The 24,819-nt window shown below is 43.8% G+C and overlaps 3 protein-coding genes across 3 annotated transcripts in view; 2 read left to right on the top strand and 1 right to left on the bottom strand.

Moving 5' to 3' along the window:
• The window catches only part of LOC146716552 (protein NLRC3-like), a 247,013-nt gene that overhangs the window by 179,537 nt on the left and 42,657 nt on the right, over positions 1–24,819 (bottom strand). The window lies entirely within an intron of this gene.
• Positions 10,792–12,665, top strand: LOC146716555 (uncharacterized). Its single transcript, XM_085452478.1, has one exon. It carries the CDS (start codon positions 10,914–10,916, stop codon positions 12,654–12,656), a length of 1,743 nt encoding a protein of 580 aa, XP_085308604.1. The 5' UTR covers positions 10,792–10,913; the 3' UTR covers positions 12,657–12,665.
• On the top strand, positions 20,753–23,701 carry LOC146716554 (uncharacterized). Its single transcript, XM_085452469.1, has one exon. The coding sequence runs from the start codon at positions 20,888–20,890 to the stop codon at positions 23,222–23,224; it is 2,337 nt and encodes a 778-aa protein (XP_085308595.1). The 5' UTR covers positions 20,753–20,887; the 3' UTR covers positions 23,225–23,701.

Below are 24,819 nucleotides of genomic sequence, written 5' to 3'. Positions count from 1 at the left end.
CCAAGGAGTTGTTTAACTGCCTCAGTGACCTCGCCCCCAGAAATTGGCAGGTCATTCCCCTCATCCCCAGACTCTGCTTCCTCCTCGGAAGACGTGTCAGTGGGATTAACGAGGTCCTCGAAGTATTCCTTCCACCGCCTGACAATTTTCTCAGTCGACGTCAGCAGCGCTCCGCCAGCACTATACACAGTGCAGGTAGAGCACCGCTTTCCCCTCCTGAGACGCCTGACGGTTTGCCAGAATCTCTTCGAGGCAGTCCAAAAGTCTTTTTCCATGGCCTCTCCGAACTCCTCCCACACCCGAGTTTTTGCTTCAGCCACTGCCCGAGCCGCATTCCGCTTGGCCTGTCGATACCTGTCGGCTGCCTCCGGAGTCCCACAGGCTAACCAAGCCCGATAGGACTCCTTCTTCAGCCTGGTGGCTCCCTTCACCTCTGGTGTCCACCATTTGGTTCGGGGATTACCACGACGGCAGGCACCAACCACCTTGCGGCCGCAGCTCAATGCAGCAGCTTCGGCAATGGAGACGCTGAACATGGTCCATTCGGACTCAATGTCCCCAGTCTCCCTCGGAATGCTGTTGAAGCCCTGCCGGAGGTGTGCGTTGAAGATCTCGCGGACTGGGGCCTCTGCTAGACGTTCCCAGCACACCCTCACTACGCGTTTAGGTGCACCAGGTCTGTCCAGCGTCCTCCCCCGCCACCTGATCCAACTCACCACCAGGTGGTGATCAGTTGACAGCTCAGCCCCTCTCTTTACCCGAGTGTCCAGAACATGTGGTCGCAGGTCTGGTGATACGATTACAAAATCGATCATCGACCCACGGCCTAGAGCGTCCTGGTGCCACGTGCACTTATGGACACTCTTATGTTCGAACAGGGTGTTCGTTATGGCCAACCTGTGATTAGCACAGAAGTCCAATAACAAAGCACCGCTCGGGTTCAGATCAGGGAGGCCGTTCCTCCCAATCACGCCCCTCCAGGTCTTGCTGTCGTTACCCACGTGAGCATTGAAGTCTCCCAGCAGGACAACAGAGTCTCCAGGTGGAGCACCTTCCAGCACCCCCCCCCCCCCCCCCAGGGACTCTAAGAAGGCTGGGTACTCTGAACTGCCACTCGGCGCATAAGCGCAGATGACAGTCAGGACCCGTTCCCCGACCCTAAGGCGCAGGGAACAAACCCTCTCGTCCACCGGGAAAAACCCCAACGTACCGGCAGCAAGCCGAGGGGATATTAGAATACCCACCCCAGCCCGCCGCCTCTCACCAGGGGCAACGATTTTCTTTTCCAGTATAAATATTTATTGCGCTTATTAACTGCACATCAACTTCGTAACAGTTGAGACTGAACATAAAAACAATAAATAAACATAAAAACAACAAATGTCTCACGTTTTGTTGTTGCCGCAAAATGTTGTACTGCTTGAAATTCCGTCTCCACCTTTGCTCGACACTGCGTGTATAGAGCAGGTAGTGCAACAATAGAAAAATAGTTGCGGGACGGCACTGTGTAGCGTTTGTCTAGGGTGTTGATCATTTTCCTAAATCGCTCGTTTTGCACAGTGTTGATGGGAGCCATATCTTTGATAAGGTGATAAGTGATAGCCTCCGTAATTTCTTTGTGCCTGCGGGAGTTCGACGGGTATAGGGAAGCGCTGTATAAGGTTCCCGTTATTGATGTTTGGGTGGTTGACCGGGATGGATTTTCTCCTGTCACTTTCTCGTCATCCCTGACGTGCTCTCAGTTGTTTTTTCCCTGCTAATATTAGCATCACACGGCACAGCTTCTGTATCACGTGGTATAAGGCTCCGCCCTTGTCATTTGTTGAGCAGGAAGAGTGAGCGCTTGGTTTCATGCAGAGTACGTCCCGGATCAAAATGCGGTACAATCGTCGTCGTCTTTTTTTTTTCTTTTTTAAATTGTCATTTGGAAATGAGATCGCACATAAGTATGAATCGAGATCGCGATTTTCTAACGATTAATCGTGCAGCCCTAATCCTATTAGTCGACTAATCGCAAAAATAATCGGTGACTAGTCGACTATCAAAATAATCGTTTGTGGCAGCCCTAATGCACACAGGGAAAAGTTAGAGAAGAAAAGAGAGAGCAGGAAATTACTCTTACTCTTAGGACGTATATGGCCCAACAGGCCTCGTGATACAGATGAGCTACATCCTCCTGGAAAGCAGCTGCCAATACAGTCTCCCCCATCTGCTGCAAGGCAGATGCTTCAAAACAGAGTGAGAAGTAAAGAGAGAGGGAAGGAACTCAAACAAATTAACACTATATTTTATCTTTAATAATCATATATATTGCTTTACCAAAACAGCTTGTTTTTGTGTTTTTTAAACTACCATCTCTCTTAAACCAACTTGAATTGAACAGTGAGCACAGCCACTAAGTTCTATGTAACAAAAATACAGGGATGGGAGGGAGGGAGACGGTACCTGCACTGACGTTTAAAAAGAAGGAATAGGAGGAGGAGGGGTGGAGGTGGTGGAGCTCTCCGACAGGGGGAAAACTGAGATTTCAGTAAAGCTCAGTCCAAAGCACTTTCCTAATGATTTCCCTGTAACATTAGTCCTCGAGGTCCCCGTCACAGCAGACTACTGTGAGCGCCACCAGACAGTTAATGAGACAAAAACGAGACGCTCTTACAGCCAGGAGGATGCTTCCAGATGACGCTTGATTAATTTGATTGATTATCTGTGAATAAGTCTTGAGCCTCTCCTCAGTTCTTTATATTTTGCCTGTACTGAGCCAGATGTTCTTCTTCTTCCTTTCTTTAGACTTTCTGAAGGTCATTTAAAGTTTTTCTTTGGACATTAACTGCTTTTTCACCCATTTTCAGTCCAGTCCTTGTACCTGATCGCTTTCAGAGCGATATTTTTGTTTTTTGGGGGGGTTAAACCACTTAACCTAACTCAAGGGGACAAACCCGAGTTGTCAAATACAATACAAAACACACAACTTAGCAAAGAACCAATTTTAAATTTTATCTTTAGGGACTTTGTTACTAGCAACCTGTCACAGAAACACACTATTTAATTTCTTTGGATTGGGAAAGTAGAAGACAGAAAAAAAGGGGACAAGCTGAAAAATCTATCTACAGTGGAGGAACAGTACCTGAAAGTCATGTCAAAAAAATATTCAGCAAACACCTGACACAGGACCTGAAAGATGCACTTGGTCCTTCAGTTGATCCATCTAGTGTTCACCAAAGCCTCATCTCATGGTGTCAGTGAAGGGTGGCTGTCAAGAAGCCATTATTAAGGAAGGGAACAGGGAGAAAAGGCTGAGGGATGTCAAATTACACAAGAACTGGACTGAAAATCAGTAGCAACAGGTCTGATGGAGTGATGAACCAAAATTTGACAGTTCTGGTTCAAATTGTGGTAATATGTCTACAACCACCTGTAAACTACTGTACAGCTCTGCCATAGTTTGGGTCTGCATTTCAGCCAGGGTGTTGGGGATTTCGTCAAAATTGATGGAATTATGAAAAGTACCACCAGACTTTGATGCACCATGCAATACCATCTGGAAAGCGTCTGATCGGCAGCAGCTTACTAAACACATCGAAACACCATCATTCATGGACTGACCTGAGCCGTGTGGGATCATCTCGGCAGAGAATGGAACAAAACGGCAGCTGATATCGAAAGAAGAGCTCTGAATGTCCTTAAAGAAGCTCGGAGAACTATTCCTGAAGACTACTTAAAGGAATTCCAAAGAAATGTGCCTAAGAGAGTTCAGGGCGTGCTGAAGATAAAGATGCTCAAGCTCATTACCTCATTATATCAACTCTGTTTTTGCCTTTTATATTGTATTTTCATGTAAACTTTTCAAATTTAAACTGTTGCACCCGTTTCCCATTACCCAGCAAGTTATATCTTAGAATTAAGGTGTGGCTCAAACTTTTGCACAGTCCTACATTTCCCATCTATAAAATGATTTGACACCTGATAAACCTTTAAAAGCACTGACCTGCCTCTCCAACTATCTGTTTTAAACAACACGCACTTACCAGCAGTTGTGTTGCGTTTTCGTCAGGTTAGTGGCTCAGACCTAAAACAGCCCAACATTATCTCTAATTCAGGTCTGGACCCAAGCTGACCCATTAAAGTACGTGGTACTCCTTTTATTTGTACTTGTGTACTCAGGCATAAATTAGACTTTTCAGGTACAAACTAAATAACACAAAGAGGAGCTTATGAATAAGAATGAAACTGAGAGGCCCACTGCAAGAAGATACACACCCAAGTGCTGAGATTGTAAAGATGAAAAGTGAGCAGAGGAAAACGAGCGTTTCAGGACACCGAGGCGGTTTCCTCTTCTTCCCATCTGGCAGCCTCACAGCGGGGAGTTATGAGGTAGCCCCAACCTACCTCACATCTCCCCGCTGTGCAAGAACGAGCTCAGCAACACAAGCATCCTCTCTCTTTCGCGAGTGCATACGTGCACATCTACAGTGCTGCATGCCAATGAACCCATTTTCTTGGAGCACCTACACAAGCTGCAATCTACAGATCGTGTTTCACAGCGCTACAGCGAGAGGCAAACACCTCCCTCTGTTTGTGCTTCATTCTAGCTTCGCCCTTCTCTTCCCAACCACACACACCAACACCTTCCTCTTGTGAATTTTATTTTAATCCTTAACATAAAGACAGCTATAAATTAGGATAATCAAACTTGATTTATTACCTCCTGCACCCCCCCACTGTGTGTTCAACAGGAAGCTAAAGACTGGTGCTGTTAAAGTGTTCAAAAAACAGCAGGAGCTCGGTGTGAGGCTACAGTGGGCCAAAAAACACAAGATGACCTCCAGCAAGGACAAAATGTATCTGGACGTCTCTGTGAGCATCTGTCTCACTGTGTAAGTGTAGCACAGTGTCTGTGTGTGCATGGCTGGGCAACAGAGACAGCTCAACTGAAAGCCAGCACTCAGACGAGGACCCGGTGCATCGTCTGTCTCATCTCAGCCAGTTTACTTACAAACTCTTTAAGTTTGAATTTTAAAGCCGACAATGTGCACAGGGCAGTGATATTTAAAATGAAGGTAAACTATTCCAATCTCTGCAGCCCCAATTGTGTATCTCACACACACACACAGTCCTGAATTCATTACTGAAGTCTCATCCAGACATTCAATGTGCTGTGTAATTAAATTGAGACGTGGGGTCAAAATTCCCACCTAGATTGAGTGAGATGAAATAGAAATCGGCTCTCCTCTAACTGACTTTATAGAAATAATTGCATAAGCTGCATTTATAACTGTTATTAAATAACAGCAGCACACGAGAACTGAAGTGTAATCCCAGCACATTTCGCTTCGCTTGCACTGATTCTTTAGAGATGACGACCGTGGTGGGTAATTAAGGGCAAACAATATACAAGTGGCGTGAAAAATGGAGGCTGCATTACCTTTCCAAAGCTTCCTTTCCCGATGGCCCGCAGTATCTGGAAGTGGTCAAAGTTCACTGTGGAGAAAATGAGAAGCAGTTAGTGAGAACGTGTCAGTTTGAGCTGAGCTATAAAACAGGGAACATGACATGTACAGCACTGTGCAAACGTCTTGAGCCATCCCTCATTTGCTTCCAGGGATCCGGACTTCCCTGTAATCTTTAAAGTGGTATTAAGGAATAGCTCTCCAGGCTTTTTAAAGTGTTTCTGATTTTTAATCCAGGGCTTGTATTTGACCACTTTTTGTCTGTTAAGACCCTTCACACTAATCTCTGAAACATTCAAACATAAACAGACACCTAAGTCATGGAAAGGACCAGAAAACTTAACAAAGAACCAATTTTAAATTGTATCTGTACACATTTACTTGCAGCCTATTGCAAAAAAAACAAAAGCCCACATCATTTGTTCTCACTTCTTTAGTTGAAGAATGCAGTTAATAACACCGTTAACACAGACTGACCTGGCAAAACACGAAAAAATAAGGGGGTGGTTCAAGACTTTTGCTCGGTACTGTATGAGAAATGGAAATGTGCACTTCACAATGTATCGCTGCACTTCGGCAGTACTGTGAAGATTAAATGTTTTTTCCTTCCCGATGCATGTGAAAGGTTAAGACTTACATCTCCAAATGTACTGGAACTGATTTGAACCAGAGGACTCAGCCACACTGTTACTATGTACTGCATAAACACGTTTACCGATGAAGGTAAATCAGACGCTGTCCTGACTGTGTGGCTAAATTTTGTGCTGAAAGCATCAAATCAATTGAATATGATTAACTTGCTATGAGAGGTTTTTACTCCAAGTGTGACTTTTTCTGGCTTCATACACCTTTCAGGGTCAAATTCAAGCACTTTGTGAGCACGTTTAATGTCCATTTTCAACATTTTCCAGCACATTACCATAAAAAGGATGCATATTTCACTTCGCATCACCTGAGTAAGACCACGTGAAAGGCCAAATTAATAAGTCTTCTCATCAGATATTGATGCTTCTTTCTTATGTGACACAAAAAACAGGAGGAGACAGATCTTTGCTTGTGTTGTTTTTTAAGTTCATTCATTCAAAACTAACTGTAAGACGCTTAACTACATTGCAGTCTGTGTTATTGTTGTAGACCTAATTATCACCTTTAAAGTGTTTGTGCTAATAACATCATGTAGAGTAAGACAGGCATAGAGAACAGCACTGACTGGGAGAGGCTTTGAACAGATGACATACTCAGATCAATTCAACACTTTAGACTTTAAAAATGCACAAGCGTCTTTCAAAAACCCATTTATTTAATCTATCATCATTGATATTATTATGTACAGTTATAATGTACTGTTCATCTCCCTTAAATAAACAGGCAGCCTTAAAGTGTGAAATAGTCACTTGTCTACTGTCTCAGTGGCTGATAGTGCCCCACAGGCCTCAATGTCAGCTTGAAGCCATCATGTTTCAATTGTTTAATGAGAAACAGATTTTGAATGAAAGCGAGGAAACTTCGGTAGCACAAAAAAGTGCCTATTCTTTGTTCCCATATGGTTCAGTCATATTACCGTCATTTCCCCCTAAGCTGTTCCCAAAGACACCAGGTTAATACTTGAAAACGCTGCAGCGATACACAAAAATATCATCAATATTCTGTTTACTTGGTGACAACGTCGCTTTTAGCCTTCAATCAGAAAGCCTGACGCTGGCTAGTTAAGCATCGGGCTAACATTTAACGCTTTCACTTGAGGGAAGTAACTCGTATTACTGCTACTGCTGTGTAATCTTGGTTCAATTCACAGCATATTCTACAAGTTACCCTGCAATAACTAACTGTTAGAATACTGCGGTAAAGTGAGCCGTCATTTGTGAGCCGCGGTCAAGCCAGCCGCCTCCTATCCGCCGCATAAATTTCCTTGCGCTTTTACACCAGTCTTTACGGTAGCGCCTTTTCGCTTTATGTGCCGATTGAAAGCCTATACCCGCGCACACGTGCACGCGCGCGCACAAATTACAATGTAACGGCCCGATACAGTCAATACAATTATGGAAATGTCAGAAATTCATTAAAAATCATCCTGAGTAGTTGATGTACAACTTTCAACACATCCCCCCTCTGGGACACCTACTGTACCTGTGTGCCAGGTTTCAGCCAGATTTACTGTAGAATTCCTCAGAAATTAAAGGGTACTTGTATCCAATGCAGTCGGCCAATACAGTAGAATTATGTCAATTTTCAAAAATTCATTAAAAATCATCCTGGGTAGTTGATGTCCAACTTTCAACACATCTCCCCTCTGGGACACCTACTGTACCTGTGTGCCACGTTTCATCCAAATTTACTGTAGAATTCCTCAGAAATTAAAGGAAACTTATATTCAATTCAATACAGTCAATACAATAGAATTATGTCAATTTTCAGAAATTCATTAAAAATCATCCTGAGTAGTTGATGTACAACTTTCAACACATCCCCCCTCTGGGACACCTACTGTACCTGTGTGCCAAGTTTCATCCAAATTTACTGTAGAATTCCTCAGAAATTAATGGAAACATTTATTCAATCTAATACAGCCAATACACTACAATTGTGTCAATTTTCAAAAATTCATTAAAAATCATCCTGAGTAGTTGATGTCCAACTTTCAACACATCCCCCCTCTGGGACACCTACTGTACCTGTGTGCCAAGTTTCATCCAGATTTACTGTAGAATTCCTCAGAAATTAAAGGGTACTTTATTCAATTCAATACAGTCAATACAATAGAATTATGTCAATTTTCAAAAATTCATTAAAAATCATCCTGAGTAGTTGATGTCCAACTTTCAACACATCCCCCCTCTGGGACACCTACTGTACCTGTGTGCCAAGTTTCATCCAGATTTACTGTAGAATTCCTCAGAAATTAAAGGGTACTTTATTCAATTCAATACAGTCAATACAATAGAATTATGTCAATTTTCAAAAATTCATTAAAAATCATCCTGAGTAGTTGATGTACAACTTTCAACACATCCCCCCTCTGGGACACCTACTGTACCTGTGTGCCAAGTTTCAGCCAGATTTACTGTAGAATTCCTCAGAAATTAAAGGGTACTTGTATCCAATGCAGTCGGCCAATAAACTACAATTATGGAAATTTCAAAAATTCATTAAAAATCATCCTGAGTAGTTGATGTCCAACTTTCAACACATCCCTCCTCTGGGACACCTACTGTACCTGTGTGCCAAGTTTCATCCAGATTTACTGTAGAATTCCTCAGAAATTAATGGAAACATTTATTCAATCTAATACAGCCAATACACTACAATTGTGTCAATTTTCAAAAATTCATTAAAAATCATCCTGAGTAGTTGATGTCCAACTTTCAACACATCCCTCCTCTGGGACACCTACTGTACCTGTGTGCCAAGTTTCATCCAAATTTACTGTAGAATTCCTCAGAAATTAATGGAAACATTTATTCAATCTAATACAGCCAATACACTACAATTGTGTCAATTTTCAAAAATTCATTAAAAATCATCCTGAGTAGTTGATGTCCAACTTTCAACACATCCCCCCTCTGGGACACCTACTGTACCTGTGTGCCAGGTTTCAGCCCGATTTACTGTAGAATTCCTCAGAAATTAAAGGGTACTTGTATTCAATGCAGTCGGCCAATAAACTACAATTATGTCAATTTTCAAAAATTCATTAAAGATCATCCTGAGTAGTTGATGTACAACTTTCAACACATCCCCCCTCTGGGACACCTACTGTACCTGTGTGCCAGGTTTCAGCCAGATTTACTGTAGAATTCCTCAGAAATTAAAGGGTACTTGTATCCAATGCAGTCAGCCAATACAATTTAATTATGTCAATTTTCAAAAATTCATGAAAAATCATCCTGAGTAGTTGATGTCCAACTTTCAACACATCCCCCCTCTGGGACACCTACTGTACCTGTGTGCCAAGTTTCATCCAGATTTACTGTAGAATTCCTCAGAAATTAAAGGGTACTTGTATTCAATGCAGTCGGCCAATACACTACAATTATGTCAATTTTCAAAAATTCATGAAAAATCATCCTGAGTAGTTGATGTACAACTTTCAACACATCCCCCCTCTGGGACACCTACTGTACCTGTGTGCCAGGTTTCAGCCAGATTTACTGTAGAATTCCTCAGAAATTAAAGGGTACTTGTATCCAATGCAGTCGGCCAATACACTACAATTATGGAAATTTCAGAAATTCATTAAAAATCATCCTGAGTAGTTGAGGTCCAACTTTCAACACATCCCTCCTCCGGGAAACCTGCTGTACGTCTGGGCCAAGTTTCAGCCAGATTTACTGTAATATTCTTCAGAAATTGCAGGGAACTTGTGTTCAGTGCAAGAAAGGCTGAAAGACGACCACCACTGAACAAGACACACAAGCTGAAACGTCAAGACTGGGCCAAGAAATATCTCAAGACTGATTTTTCTAAGGTTTTATGGACTGATGAAATGAGAGTGAGTCTTGATGGGCCAGATGGATGGGCCCGTGGCTGGATTGGTAAAGGGCAGATAGCTCCAGTCTGACTCAGACGCCAGCAAGGTGGAGGTGGAGTACTGGTTTGGGCTGGTATCATTAAAGATGAGCTTGTGGGGCCTTTTCGGGTTGAGGATGGAGTCAAGCTCAACTCCCAGTCCTACTGCCAGTTTCTGGAAGACACCTTCTTCAAGCAGTGGTACAGGAAGAAGTCTGCATCCTTCAAGAAAAACATGATTTTCATGCAGGACAATGCTCCATCACACGCGTCCAAGTACTCCACAGCGTGGCTGGCAAGAAAGGGTATAAAAGAAGAAGAACTAATGACATGGCCTCCTTGTTCACCTGATCTGAACCCCATTGAGAACCTGTGGTCCATCATCAAATGTGAGATTTACAAGGAGGGAAAACAGTACACCTCTCTAAACAGTGTCTGGGAGGCTGTGGTTGCTGCTGCACGCAATGTTGATGGTGAACAGATCAAAACACTGACAGAATCCATGGATGGCAGGCTTTTGAGTGTCCTTGCAAAGAAAGGTGGCTATATTGGTCGCTGATTTGTTGTTGTTTTGTTTTTGAATGTCGGCGAGGATTCCGCACGGCACTCCCCTCCATTCACCTCGCGAATCTCCGCTCTCTTCCAAACAAAGTCGACGAATTACTGCTCTTAAACCGGACTAACAAGGACTTTGCACGCTCTGCTGCCCTCTGCTTCACTGAAACCTGGCTCAGTGAGCGAGTCCCAGACGCTGTCTTAAATCTGCCGGGCTTCCAACTTCACCGGGCGGACCGCGAAACAGAGCTCTCAGGGAAAACAAAGGGTGGTGGCGTCTGCTTCTACATTAATGAAGGTTGGTGTACTGATGTCACAGTGTTACAGAAACACTGCAGCCCACACTTGGAAAGTTTTCTCATCAACTGTAAACCTTTTTATTCACCGCGGGAGTTTTCTTCCTTCATGCTGGTCGGAGTTTACATCCCTCCACAGGCCAACGCGAACAACGCACTGTGCGAGCTGGCTGACCAGATTACTACCCTGGAGAGGAAATTCCCGGATTCCTTTACAATTATTCTTGGGGATTTTAACAGAGCAAACCTAAACTACGAACTCCCTAAATACAGACAGCATATAGACTGCCCCACCAGGGACAACATCATACTGGATCACTGCTACACCACTCTAAAAGATGCCTATCGCTCTGTGCCCCGGGCAGCTTTGGGACATTCTGATCACTGCATGGTCCATCTTATTCCAGTTTATAGGCAAAAACTCAAACGTGCCAAGCCTGTAGTCAAAACTGTGAAGAAGTGGACTAACGCAGCAAAGCAGGAACTGCAGGACTGTTTTGACTCCACTGATTGGACTGTTTTTGAAGCTGCATCTGAGAACCTAGATGAGCTCACGGACACTGTGACATCATACATCAGTTTCTGTGAAGACGTGTGTGTGCCAACAAAGACCTTTTGCACATACAACAACAATAAACCATGGTTCACTCCTAAACTCCAACATCTTCGCAAGGCCAAGGAGGACGCTTACAGAAGTGGTGACAGGGTCCTGTACAAGCAAGCCAGGAACACACTGACCAAGGAGATCAAAGCAGCTAAAAGGATCTACTCCCAGAAGCTGGAAGAACGGCTCTCAGCCAACGACCCTGCGTCAGTGTGGAGGGGCCTGCAGGAAATCACCAGCTACAGACGCCCCCCACCCACTATTGAAGCAAACAAAGACCTGGCCAACGAGTTAAACACTTTCTATTGCAGGTTTGAGACGGACAGACTCCCACGCCCCACCCTCCCCTCCCCAGGGACATTGCTTCAGACATTGACCCCCAACACACCTTCCACCTCTCCCCCCTTCACCCTGCCCCTCCCCAATCAAGACTCAACGACCACCCCCACCCTCCCCAATCCAGACTCAACGACCACCACCACCCTCTCCAACCCAGACTCAACGACCTCCACCACACCTCTCACCCCCCTTTCCTCCTCCCTGAAACTAAGAATACACACTCAGGATGTGAGCCGACTATTCCAGAAACAGAAGCCCAGGAAAGCCCCCGGACCAGATGGCTTCTCACCCTCCTGCCTCAAAACCTGTGCTGAACAGCTGGCTCCCATCTTTACTCGCATCTTCAACAGATCCCTGGAGCTGTGTGAAGTTCCCTCCTGCTTCAAACGCTCCACCATCATCCCTGTTCCCAAGAAACCCACCATCACAGGACTGGATGACTACAGACCTGTCGCCTTGACGTCTGTGGTCATGAAATCCTTCGAACGACTGGTGTTAGCCCATCTGAAAGACATTACAGGCCACCAGCTGGACCCTCTGCAGTTTGCCTACCGGGCAAACAGGTCAGTGGATGATGCAGTGAACACGGGGCTGCATTACATCCTGCAACACCTTGACTGCCCGGGAACTTATGCCAGGGTCCTGTTTGTGGACTTTAGTTCGGCTTTTAACACCATTGTGCCTGAACTTCTTTCCTCCAAACTCTCCCAGCTCAGCGTGTCACCAGCTACCTGTCAGTGGATCACCAGCTTCCTGACAGACAGAAAGCAACAAGTGAGGCTGGGGGAGATCACCTCTGAAACCCGGTCCCTCAGTATTGGTGCCCTCAAGGATGTGTCCTCTCACCACTACTGTTCTCCCTCTACACTAACGACTGCACCTCCAATAACTCTGCTGTCAAACTCCTAAAGTTTGCAGATGACACCACTGTCATTGGCCTCATTCAAGATGGTGATGAGTCTGCATACCGGCAGGAAGTTGAGCGGCTGGTACTCTGGTGCAGTCAGCACAATCTGGAGCTGAACACTCTTAAGACTGTAGAGATGACAGTGGACTTCAGGAGACATCCCTCAACTCTGCTCCCCCTCACCATATCAGACAGCCCTGTGTCGACTGTGAAGATCTTCAAGTTCCTGGGTACAACCATCTCCCAGGACCTGAAGTGGGAGACCAACATCAACTCCATCCTCAAAAAGACCCAGCAGAGGATGTACTTCCTGAGACAACTGGGGAAGTACAGTCTTCCACAGGAGCTGCTGATCCAGTTCTACACTGCGGTCATTGAGTCTGTCCTGTGCTCCTCCATCACAGTCTGGTATGGAGCAGCCACTAAACAGGACAGGAGCAGACTGCAGCGGACTGTACGGGCAGCAGAAAGGATCATCAGCACCCCCCCTGCCCTCCATCCAGGATCTGTACCTCTCAAGAACCAGGAAACGGGCAGGGAAAATCATCGCAGACCCCTCACACCCTGCACACAGACTTTTTGATCTGCTGCCCTCTGGCAGACGGTACAGAAGCCTGCAGACCAGGACCACCCGACACAGGAACAGTTTCTTTCCCCTCGCCATCTCCCTTCTTAACAGTTGACCTGTCACACTGCTCCCACTGCCAGACTGCAACTGCACCTTATGTACATTTTGTAGTATTCATTCCACCTCATTCATTTCTGTATTTTATGTATATAAGGTTAGATTCGTTATTTATAGTTGGTTTACATAGCTTTGTGTATGTATGTGTAATGTGTATATATAGACACTTGGGTGTGTGTGTGTGTGTGTGTGTGTGTGTGTGTGTGTGTGTGTGTGTGTGTGTGTGTGTGTGTGTGAGAGAGATTTACATTGCTGTGCTTGAGAGCCACCATCTACCGGAACCAAATTCCCTGTATGTGTCTGCACATATACAGTGGGGCAAAAAAGTATTTAGTCAGCCACCGATTGTGCAAGTTCCCCCACTTAAAATGATGACAGAGGTCAGTAATTTGCACCAGAGGTACACTTCAACTGTGAGAGACAGAATGTGAAAAAAAAATCCATGAATTCACATGGTAGGATTTGTAAAGAATTTATTTGTAAATCAGGGTGGAAAATAAGTATTTGGTCACCTCAAACAAGGAAAATCTCTGGCTCTCACAGACCTGTAACGTCTTCTGTAAGAAGCTTTTCTGTCCCCCACTCGTTACCTGTATGAATGGCACCTGTTTGAACTCATCATCTGTATAAAAGACACCTGTCCACAGCCTCAAACAGTCAGACTCCAAACTCCGCCATGGCCAAGACCAAAGAGCTTTCGAAGGACACCAGGAAAAGTATTGTAGACCTGCACCAGACTGGGAAGAGTGAATCTACAATAGGCAAGCAACTTGGTGTGAAAAAATCAACTGTGGGAGCAATCATCAGAAAATGGAAGACATACAAGACCACTGATAATCTCCCTCGATCTGGGGCTCCACGCAAGATCTCATCCCGTGGGGTCAAAATGATCATGAGAACGGTGAGCAAAGATCCCAGAACCACACGGGGGGACCTGGTGAATGACCTGCAGAGAGCTGGGACCAAAGTAACAAAGGTCACCATCAGTAACACACTACAACGGCAGGGAATCAAATCCCGCAGTGCCAGACGTGTTCCGCTGCTGAAGCCAGTGCATGTCCAGGCCCGTCTGAAGTTTGCCAGAGAGCACATGGATGATACAGCAGAGGATTGGGAGAATGTCATGTGGTCAGATGAAACCAAAGTAGAACTTTTTGGTATAAACTCAACTCGTTGTGTTTGGAGGAAGAAGAATACTGAGTTGCATCCCAAGAACACCACACCTACTGTGAAGCATGGGGGTGGAAACATCATGCTATGGGGCTGTTTTTCTGCCAAGGGGACAGGACGACTGATCCGTGTTAAGGACAGAATGAATGGGGCCATGTATCGTGAGATTTTGAGCCAAAACCTCCTTCCATCAGTGAGAACTTTGAAGATGAAACGAGGCTGGGTCTTCCAACATGACAATGATCCAAAACACACCGCCCGGGCAACAAAGGAGTGGCTCCGTAAGAAGCATTTGAAAGTCCTGGAGTGGCCTAGCCAGTCTCCAGACCTCAACCCCATAGAAAATCTGTGGCGGGAGTTGAAAGTCTGTGTTGCTCGGCGACAGCCCCAAAACATCACTGCTCTCGAGAAGATCTGCATGGAGGAATGGGCCAAAATACCAGCTACTGTGTGTGCAAACCTGGTAAAGACCTATAGTAAACGTTTGACCTCTGTTATTGCCAACAAAGGTTATGTTACAAAGTATTGAGTTGTATTTTTGTTATTGACCAAATACTTATTTTCCACCCTGATTTACGAATAAATTCTTTACAAATCCTACCATGTGGATTCATGGATTTTTTTTTCACATTCTGTCTCTCACAGTTGAAGTGTACCTCTGGTGCAAATTACTGACCTCTGTCATCATTTTAGGTGGGGGAACTTGCACAATCGGTGGCTGACTAAATACTTTTTTGCCCCACTGTACTTGGCCAATAAACACGATTCTGATTCTGATTCTGATTCTGAGATGTATATTTGTGAATGTGGAGATGTTATATTGGTTTCACTGGTAAAAATAAATAATTGAAATGGGTATATATTTGTTTTTTGTGAAGTTGCCTAATAATTATGCACAGTAATAGTCACCTGCACACACAGATATCCCCCTAAAATAACAAAAAAAAAAACAAAAAAAAAAACTACTTCCAAAAACATTCAGCTTTGATATTAATGAGTCTTTTGGGTTCATTGAGAACATGGTTGTTGTTCAATAATAAAATTATTCCTCAAAAATACAACTTGCCTAATAATTCTGCACTCCCTGTAGGTCTGTTGACAGAGCTCTGTACAGGTCTGCTCGAGCTGACCTGAAAAGGGGTCCCACCTGTCCAGCAACAACACATGGCATGGAATAATAGACATCATAAACCACAGAGGCAGAACTATGAAAACAGAAAACCTGAGTGTGCAGCTAGCAGAGGACATAAACAGCTTCTTTGCCCGCTTTGAAACACCACAACAGCAGCATTCATCTGCCTCAGCCCTGCTCCCATCCTCATCCTCACCTGGTTCCTGCACCGCTCCATTCACTGTAACGGAGCACGATGTCAGATGAGTGTTCCTAGCAGTGAACCCCAGGAAGGCGTCCAGACGGAATACGTGGTAAAGTGCTAAGACCATGTGCCCACCAGCTCACCCTCATCTCCACCAGAATCTTCAACCTCTCACTGGATGAAGCAGCCATCCCATCCTGTCTAAAATCAGCCACAATCATCCCAGTACCAAAGAAGTCTCCCATCACCAGCCTGAACTATTATTGCCCTGTGGCCCTCACACCGGTAATCATGAAACTAGTCCTTCAGCACACCAAGGATTACCTCCCCCCAGAATTCGACCCCCACCAGTTTGCATACCGTGCAAACAGATTCACAGAAGATGCCATCACCCTCCACTCGGTGCTGAGTCACCTAGAACAGCGGCAGAGCTACGCCAGAATGCTCTTTGTGGACTACAGCTCACCCTTCCACCACTCGCCCATTGAGAGCCTACTAACTTACTGCATCACAGTATGGTACAGCAGCTGCACTAAGGCGGATAGAGCCACCCTCCCAGCATGTTTGCAATGAGTAGGAGATGCTCTGTATCTCACTGTACAACTGTATAGTGACAAAGGTATTGGGTTCTTTTCTAAAAATTGCTATAAACAGAGGAACCCAAACTGATGAAAAGTGGCGAATATTTTTTTTCAAATGACTATTTTTAGTGGATTTTTGATATAGAAGCAGAATGACAGAATGTTAAAAGAAGTTACTTTTAGTCATTCTAAGCTGGGCATTGCGTTCTCTGGCTGTTCAAAGCCATGGAACTTTAGACTTTCCAAGCAAATAATGATGGCCATACTGATGTTCTTTTCAGTACATTTTACTTTATGTTCATTTTCATTTTTATGATGTTTCTATTTTTACATAATTCCTCCCACATAGCAAAATTGGTATGGCCTGGATCTGTCCCACACAATGTGCTTACACATGGCCTGCGTACCGCAAAGAATGACGGCCCTATGGTGGCCCAGATCTGGTTTACCAGAGGTGGCCCACACATGAGCCAGCACAAGGCCAGTTGCAGACACACTGCTGGCCCTGTGCTGGCCCAGAACAGTTTCAGCTCTGGCCCCAGATGTCAGCCTAATGTGTACCTTAGCCATGTAAGCCATGTAATAACAACATGTGCTGGAACATAATAGTGCAAAAGTAACATGACGAAACTCTGTTCAGACAGTGAATGGACTGATTCTTATACAGCACTTTTTTACTCACCCATATTACTCAAAGTGCTCTATACAACATGTCACATTCACCCAATCAGGCCAAATGTGGCATGCCATCACATAAACAGTGCCATCTTACCATGCCAGAAGTCAGCCAGCAGTGCCGGCTTGACACCAGATCCAGGCAAGACCCGTCTGCTATGTGGGATGACTTGTTCTTTTGGCATTTTAGTTGTGGATTGTGTTTGGACTGTGTCTCTTGCCCTTTCAGTATTGTTTCCTTGTGCTTCTAAGTGTCCCTTTGTTTCTTTTTAGGTTATGTAGTATGGGTTAGAGATATTTTGTATGTTGTTTTTGTTTAATAAATCCGCCTTTTGGATTATTCCCTGATGTGCCTGAGTTCTGTTATTTAGTGTCACTTTGAAAGGACACACAGCCAACATTTACATAGAATTGTTCTTTCAATTTTTGATAAAGATTACAGTGAATTGAGATGTAACTTGGCCCAGAGGTACGGTAGGACGCCCAGAGTAAGAAAGTGTTGAAAGTTGGACCTCAACTATTATGGGTGATTTTTAATGAATTTTTGAAATTTCCATAATTGTAGTGTACTGACTGTATTGAATTGAATAAATGTTTCCATTAATTTCTGAGGAGTTCTACATACAGTAAATCTGGATGAAACTTGGCACACAGGTACAGTAGGTGTCCCAGAGGGGGGATGTGTTGAAAGTTGGACATCAACTACTCAGGATGATTTTTAATGAATTTCTGAAAATTGACATAATTCTACTGTATTGGCCGACTGCATTGGATACAAGTACCCTTTAATTTCTGAGGAATTCTACAGTAAATCTGGATGAAACTTGGCACACAGGTACAGTAGGTGTCCCAGAGGGGGGATGTGTTGAAAGTTGTACATCAACTACTCAGGATGATTTTTCATGAATTTTTGAAAATTGACATAATTCTATTGTATTGACTGTATTGAATTGAATAAAGTACCCTTTAATTTCTGAGGAATTCTACAGTAAATCTGGATGAAACTTGGCACACAGGTACAGTAGGTGTCCCAGAGGGGGGATGTGTTGAAAGTTGGACATCAACTACTCAGGATGATCTTTAATGAATTTTTGAAAATTGACACAATTGTAGTGTATTGGCTGTATTAGATTGAATAAATGTTTCCATTAATTTCTGAGGAATTCTACAGTAAATTTGGATGAAACTTGGCACACAGGTACAGTAGGTGTCCCAGAGGGGGGATGTGTTGAAAGTTGTACATCAACTACTCAGGATGATTTTTAATGAATTTTTGAAAATTGACATAATTCTACTGTATTGGCCGACTGCATTGGATACAAGTACCCTTTAATTTCTGAGGAATTCTACAGTAAATCTGGCTGAAACCTGGCACACAGGTACAGTAGGTGTCCCAGAGGGGGGATGTGTTGAAAGTTGTACATCAACTACTCAGGATGATTTTTCATGAATTTTTGAAAATTGACATAATTCTATTGTATTGACTGTATTGAATTGAATATAAGTTTCCTTTAATTTCTGAGGAATTCTACAGTAAATCTGGCTGAAACCTGGCACACAGGTACAGTAGGTGTCCCAGAGGGGGGATGTGTTGAAAGTTGTACATCAACTACTCAGGATGATTTTTAATGAATTTTGGAAAATTGACATAATTCTATTGTATTGACTGTATTGAATTGAATATAAGTTTCCTTTAATTTCTGAGGAATTCTACAGTAAATCTGGCTGAAACCTGGCACACAGGTATAGTAGGTGTCCCAGAGGAGGGATGTGTTGAAAGTTGTACATCAACTACTCAGGATGATTTTTAATGAATTTCTGAAAATTGACATAATTCTATTGTATTGACTGTATTGAATTGAATATAAGTTTCCTTTAATTTCTGAGGAATTCTACAGTAAATCTGGATGAAAATTCGCACACAGGTACAGTAGGTGTCCCAGAGGAGGGATGTGTTGAAAGTTGTACATCAACTACTCAGGATGATTTTTAATGAATTTTTGAAAATTGACATAATTCTATTGTATTGACTGTATTGAATTGAATAAAGTACCCTTTAATTTCTGAGGAATTCTACAGTAAATCTGGATGAAACTTGGCACACAGGTACAGTAGGTGTCCCAGAGGGGGGATGTGTTGAAAGTTGGACATCAACTACTCAGGATGATTTTTAATGAATTTCTGAAAATTGACATAATTCTATTGTATTGACTGTATTGCATTGAATACAAGTACCCTTTAATTTCTGAGGAATTCTACAGTAAATCTGGATGAAACTTGGCACACAGGTACAGTAGGTGTCCCAGAGGGGGGATGTGTTGAAAGTTGGACCTCAACTATTCAGGATGACTTTTAATGAATTTTTGAAATAAACATAATTGTAGTGCATTGACTGTATTGCACTGAATATGAGTTTACTGTGATTTCTGAGTAATATTACAGTAAATCTGGGTAAAAACTGGCCAAGAGGTAAAGTAGGTGTCCGAGAAGAGGATTGTGTTGAAAGCTTGGCATCAACTTTTAAGAATGATTTTTAATGAATTTTTGAATATGCAACCAGACTGTCACGATGGCTGTATTGGGCTGTTCCATTGTAATTTGTGTGCGCGCGTGCGTGTGACTGTTCACGCGCGTGCATGTGTGCGCGAGTCTAGGCTTTCAATCAGGATATAAAGCGAAAAGGCGCTACCGTAAAGACTGGTGTAAAAGCGCAAGGAAATTTATGCGGCGGATAGGAGGCGGCTGGCTTGACCGCGGCTCACAAATGACGGCTCACTTTACCGCAGTGTTAGAATAGCGCCACCGTATTGTATCGCACTGAGTGCACTTCAATCCTTTATCCCGCGAGTTTGCTAGCTAGCAAAATAATAATACCAATTTGAAACAAATAACATGTGTAACGTACACACTCGAGAAAATTATTTACTAGTACTTACGCAAACTCCCCCGTTGTGAAAACGTACAAATCCTTCTTGTATTTTTCGTTTTCCAGCAAACACTCATTAAAACGGCCTCCAGGCACATTAGCGCACTCACCCCCGACTGATCAGGGAGGGGGTGAGGGGTCACACTGAAACAGACTAACGTGCAGAGGTACAGCCCAGGCAGAGAAATGTTGCTTTTAGACTTTGCGACTCGTTTTATTTCTCTATCTGATAAGAAAACTATTCAATCAGATAGTTATTTGTGGTGAATGAAATACGTTTACAGTTTCAAGAAGTTTTAAGCACCAAATCCGAAATCCAAGCACTGCAATATTAAAATCCAATTCAATTTCTTGTTTGCTCCGAAATCTACGACATGACTATATACAGAAAAGCTTGACATGGTATGCAAAAAAAAAACCCGAAGACAATACAAATACAAATACATGAACAAAAAATGTTTAAACTGTCAGTTATGTCATTTTAAAATTTTCCAAAACTAACATTTTCTTTGATTGACTGATATTAAATTGATTAGGGTCAAGTTTAGTGTGAACAATATTACACAAGCAAGCACGTGTGCGCATGCGCACATATTAGAATCCTTCGATCCTTCTCATATGTGCGCATGCGCACATATTAGAATCGCTTCGATCGCTTGTGACGCGGTAACTTTGCTTTGATCCTTTCTGACGTCATAACTTTGCTTTGATCCCAAAACCCATAAATAGGAGCGCTCACCTGTTACTTTATGCTTAACGGACGTTGACCTGCAGCAACTAAAACCCTTTCGAGAAGTTTTGAGAGCAATTTACGAGAGAAACCAAAACAAGTTCCGTTTTGTTTCTCACCAATCCACAGCGCAAACAGACACATTACACCATGTCAGCCAACCCATCCTTCGGCTCAGATGAGCTTGGAATATCTAAAGGGACCATTTTGGGAGATCACCACATGGTGGAGGCTTTCCTTGGAGAAGGAAGCTTTGGTGTTGTAACGAAATGTCGCGATACAAAAAACAACAAAACGGTTGCTATTAAAGTCAACAAGAGCGACCCTGAAATTCTGCTCCAGGCAAAACTGGAAATTTTCATCCTGGAGCAGCTACGACGCTTGGATCCAGACAGGTGCAACATTGTCGAATGGAACGGCTATTTCCTCGATGGAGAGCGCATTTGCTTGAATTTCGAACTCCTCGACCAAAGCCTGTGGGACTACATTGGGGACCGGAATAACCAAGGTCTCCCAATGAGAGAACTCAGGCCAATTTTGAATCAGCTCGCAAATGCTCTGTTCCACCTGGGTTCTGTGGGAATAGTGCATGCTGACCTCAAACCTGTCAACATCATGGTTGTGAACCGCAGTGAGTCTCAAGTCAGAGTCAAACTTATAGACTTTGGCATCGCATGTAACACCTCTGCAGTGATTCCTGGTGACTGTGTGGGGACAATTGGTTATTGTGCACCTGAGATTATGCTTGGCACTCCATATGATGAAGCAATTGACATGTGGTCTCTGGGGCTGGTAGCTGTGGAGCTTGCTACAGGGGTGCCTCTCTATCCTGGGGAAGACGATTATGACGTTTTGAAATTCATAATTGAAACTCAGGGTCAGCTACCAGATCATCTTCTAGAGTCTGGCTTGTACACTGACAGCTATTTCATCGAGGATAACCACAACGAACAGCGCTGGACATTTAAGACCCAAGAACAATTTCAATACGAGACAGATTATCGATCCAAGGAAACTCGATCGATAAAACTTAAGTGTCTCGATGACCTCGAACAACTGCTGAAGGTTAGGCGAGGACCGGAAAATGGCCAAACATTATTTGTAAGGCTAATCAAAGAAATGTTGGCCTTGGATGCAAATCAGCGCATAACACCCTCGGAGGTTCTGAAGCATCCCTTTTTCGACCCTGGCCTCTCAAGGAGAACCCCCTGCACGGACATGAATAGTACAGGGGGAGAACTCCTTGTGCTCTCTCAGCAGCCTTCAAGCTGGAAAAGTCATGGATCGCAAAAATTCAGCTGCAGTTTCCAAAACTCAGTTGAATTTCCTCAAAAAAGAGACATCAACACCTCAGCCAACCCATCTGCCTCTGAAGATGATCTTCAAATAACGAAAGGGACCATTTTAGGAGATCACCACGTGGTAGAGGCCTTCCTTGGAGAAGGAGGCTTTGGTTTGGTAACCAGATGTCGCGATACAAAAAACAACAAAACGGTTGCTATTAAAGTCAACAAGAGCGACCCTGGAATTCTGCTCCAGGCAAAACTGGAAATTTTCATCCTGGAGCAGCTACGACGCTTGGATCCAGACAGGTGCAACATTGTCGAATGGAACGGCTATTTCCTCGATGGAGAGCGCATTTGCTTGAATTTCGAACTCCTCGACCAAAGCCTGTGGGACTACATTGGGGACCGGAATAACCAAGGTCTCCCAATGAGAGAACTCAGGCCAATTTTGCATCAGCTCGCAAATGCTCTGTTCCACCTGGGTTCTGTGGGAATAGTGCATGCTGACCTCAAACCTGGAAACATCATGGTTGTGAACCGCAGTGAGTCTCCCGTCAAAGTCAAACTCATAGACTTTGGCCTCGCATGTCCTGCTTCTGCAGTGATTCCTGGTGACCGTGTGGGGACAATTGGTTATTGTGCACCTGAGGTTATGCTTGGCATTCCATACGACAAAGCAATCGACATGTGGTCTCTGGGGCTGGTAGCTGTGGAGCTTGCTACAGGGGTGCCTCTCTATCCTGGGGAAGACGATTATGACGTTTTGAAATTCATAATTGAAACCCAGGGTCAGCTACCAGATCATCTTCTAGAGTCTGGCTTGTACACTGACAGCTATTTAATCGAGGATAACCACAACGAACAGCGCTGGACATTTAAGACCCAAGAACAATTTCAATACGAGACAGATTATCGATCCAAGGAAACTCGATCGATAAAACTTAAGCGTCTCGATGACCTCGAACAACTGCTGAAGGTTAGGCGAGGACCGGAAAATGGCCAAACATTATTTGTAAGGCTAATCAAAGAAATGTTGGCCTTGGATGCAAATCAGCGCATAACACCCTCGGAGGTTCTGAAGCATCCCTTTTTCGACCCTGGCCTCTCAAGGAGAACCCCCTGCACTGACATGAATAGTACAGGGGGACAAAACCTTGTGCTCTCTCAGCAGCAATCATCGTTTGGGTGGCCAGAATTCTAGGGGAGCTAGAAATTCTTGTGGAAAAAAAGCCCAAAACAATAACATCAACAAAAACAACCAATGAATATGGTCTTAAACTTGGGCACAATTTGGCTTGAAATCCATCAACTAATCTCTCAATATTCAAAGCGGAACAGCAGACAACTTACCATCACATCAGTCCTTCAATCAGACCTACAACAAACGTCTTCCTTCTCTCACCCCAACCGGTCGCAGCAGATGGCCGCCCCGACCTGAGCCTGGTTCTGCCGGAGGTTTCTTCCTGTAAAAAGGGAGTTTTTCCTTCCCACTGTCGCCAAAGTGCTTGCTCATAGGGGGTCATATGATTGTTGGGTTCTCTGTATGTACTATTGTAGGGTCTACCTTACAATAATACATACAGCCTTGAAGTGAGTGGTGATGTGATTTGCTGCTGAATGAATTGGGAACTAATTGGAAATCTGGATATTAATTAAATAAACCTGCTTTGAGCATCAATTAATTGTTGTTTGAAATTCTTTATAAATATATAAATATAGTGCCACTCTTCTACTGTTTAAATTGCAACTGTTTAAAACTGACTAATTTATTCATACACTTGAGCATAAACACACGCACAGTAAATGGCCTGCATTTGTACAGCGCTTTACTTAGTCCCCAAGGACCCCAAAGAGCTTTACACTACATTCAGTCATTCACACATTCACACACTGGTGATGGCAGCTACATTGTAGCCACAGCTGCCCTGGGGCGCACTGACAGAGGCGAGGCTGCCGGACACTGGCGCCACCGAGCCCTCTGACCACCACCAGTAGGCAACGGGTGAAGTGTCTTGCCCCGGGACACAACGACCGAGACTGTCGGAGGCGGGGCTCAATCTGGCAACCTTCCAATTACAGGATGAACTGCGAACTCTTGAGCCACGATTGCCCTATATACACATATACTTTACAGTACTAGTCAGTGCTTACATACTAGTTCTTTTCCCTACTTTTTCATGCTTACTGGTACAAATGCCTGTTACTAGAGTTAAATGCTATCAATGTATTCTCACAGTTATGGAACTGTACAAATGCATACAAAATAACGCTCACGTAAACATAACTGTGCACTAGTTTGCCCTTATTGCTGCAGTTTGTTTCAAGTTGTTCTCTCACACACACACACACACACACACACACACACACACACACACACACACACACACACTATGTAACGTTTCAGCAAGAAAATACCGCCCCTCCCCCCCACAGTGACACCACCACCACTAGTCTGCACAGCTGACATGAGGCAGCATGGATCCATCCTTTCATGCTATTTATGCCAAATTCTGACCCGACCATCTGCATGTCAGAGCAGAAATCAAGACTCATCAGACCAGGCAACATTTATCCAATCTTCTCATGTCAAATTTTGAGAACTGTAGCTTCAATTTCCTGTTCTTAGCTGACCAAAACGCTCTTCTGCATTCTTTGGTTGCAACAAATGGTTGTATGAGCTACGGTTGCCTTCCTATCAGACATTTTTCTCTGACCGTTGACATCAATAAGGCAGTTTTTCCAAGAGAACTGCCTTTCACTGGATATTTTCTCATTTTTGTCACCGAAAAGGGTGTC

The sequence above is a fragment of the Copadichromis virginalis genome, linkage group LG3 (genome assembly GCF_057382275.1).
Source record: "Copadichromis virginalis isolate Kocher_CV1m ecotype Utaka linkage group LG3, C_Virginalis_male_GT1.1, whole genome shotgun sequence".
Lineage (NCBI taxonomy): Eukaryota > Metazoa > Chordata > Actinopteri > Cichliformes > Cichlidae > Copadichromis > Copadichromis virginalis.
The sequence above is the reverse complement of the archived record's forward strand: the minus strand, read 5'-3'. Positions and strand labels throughout refer to the sequence as shown.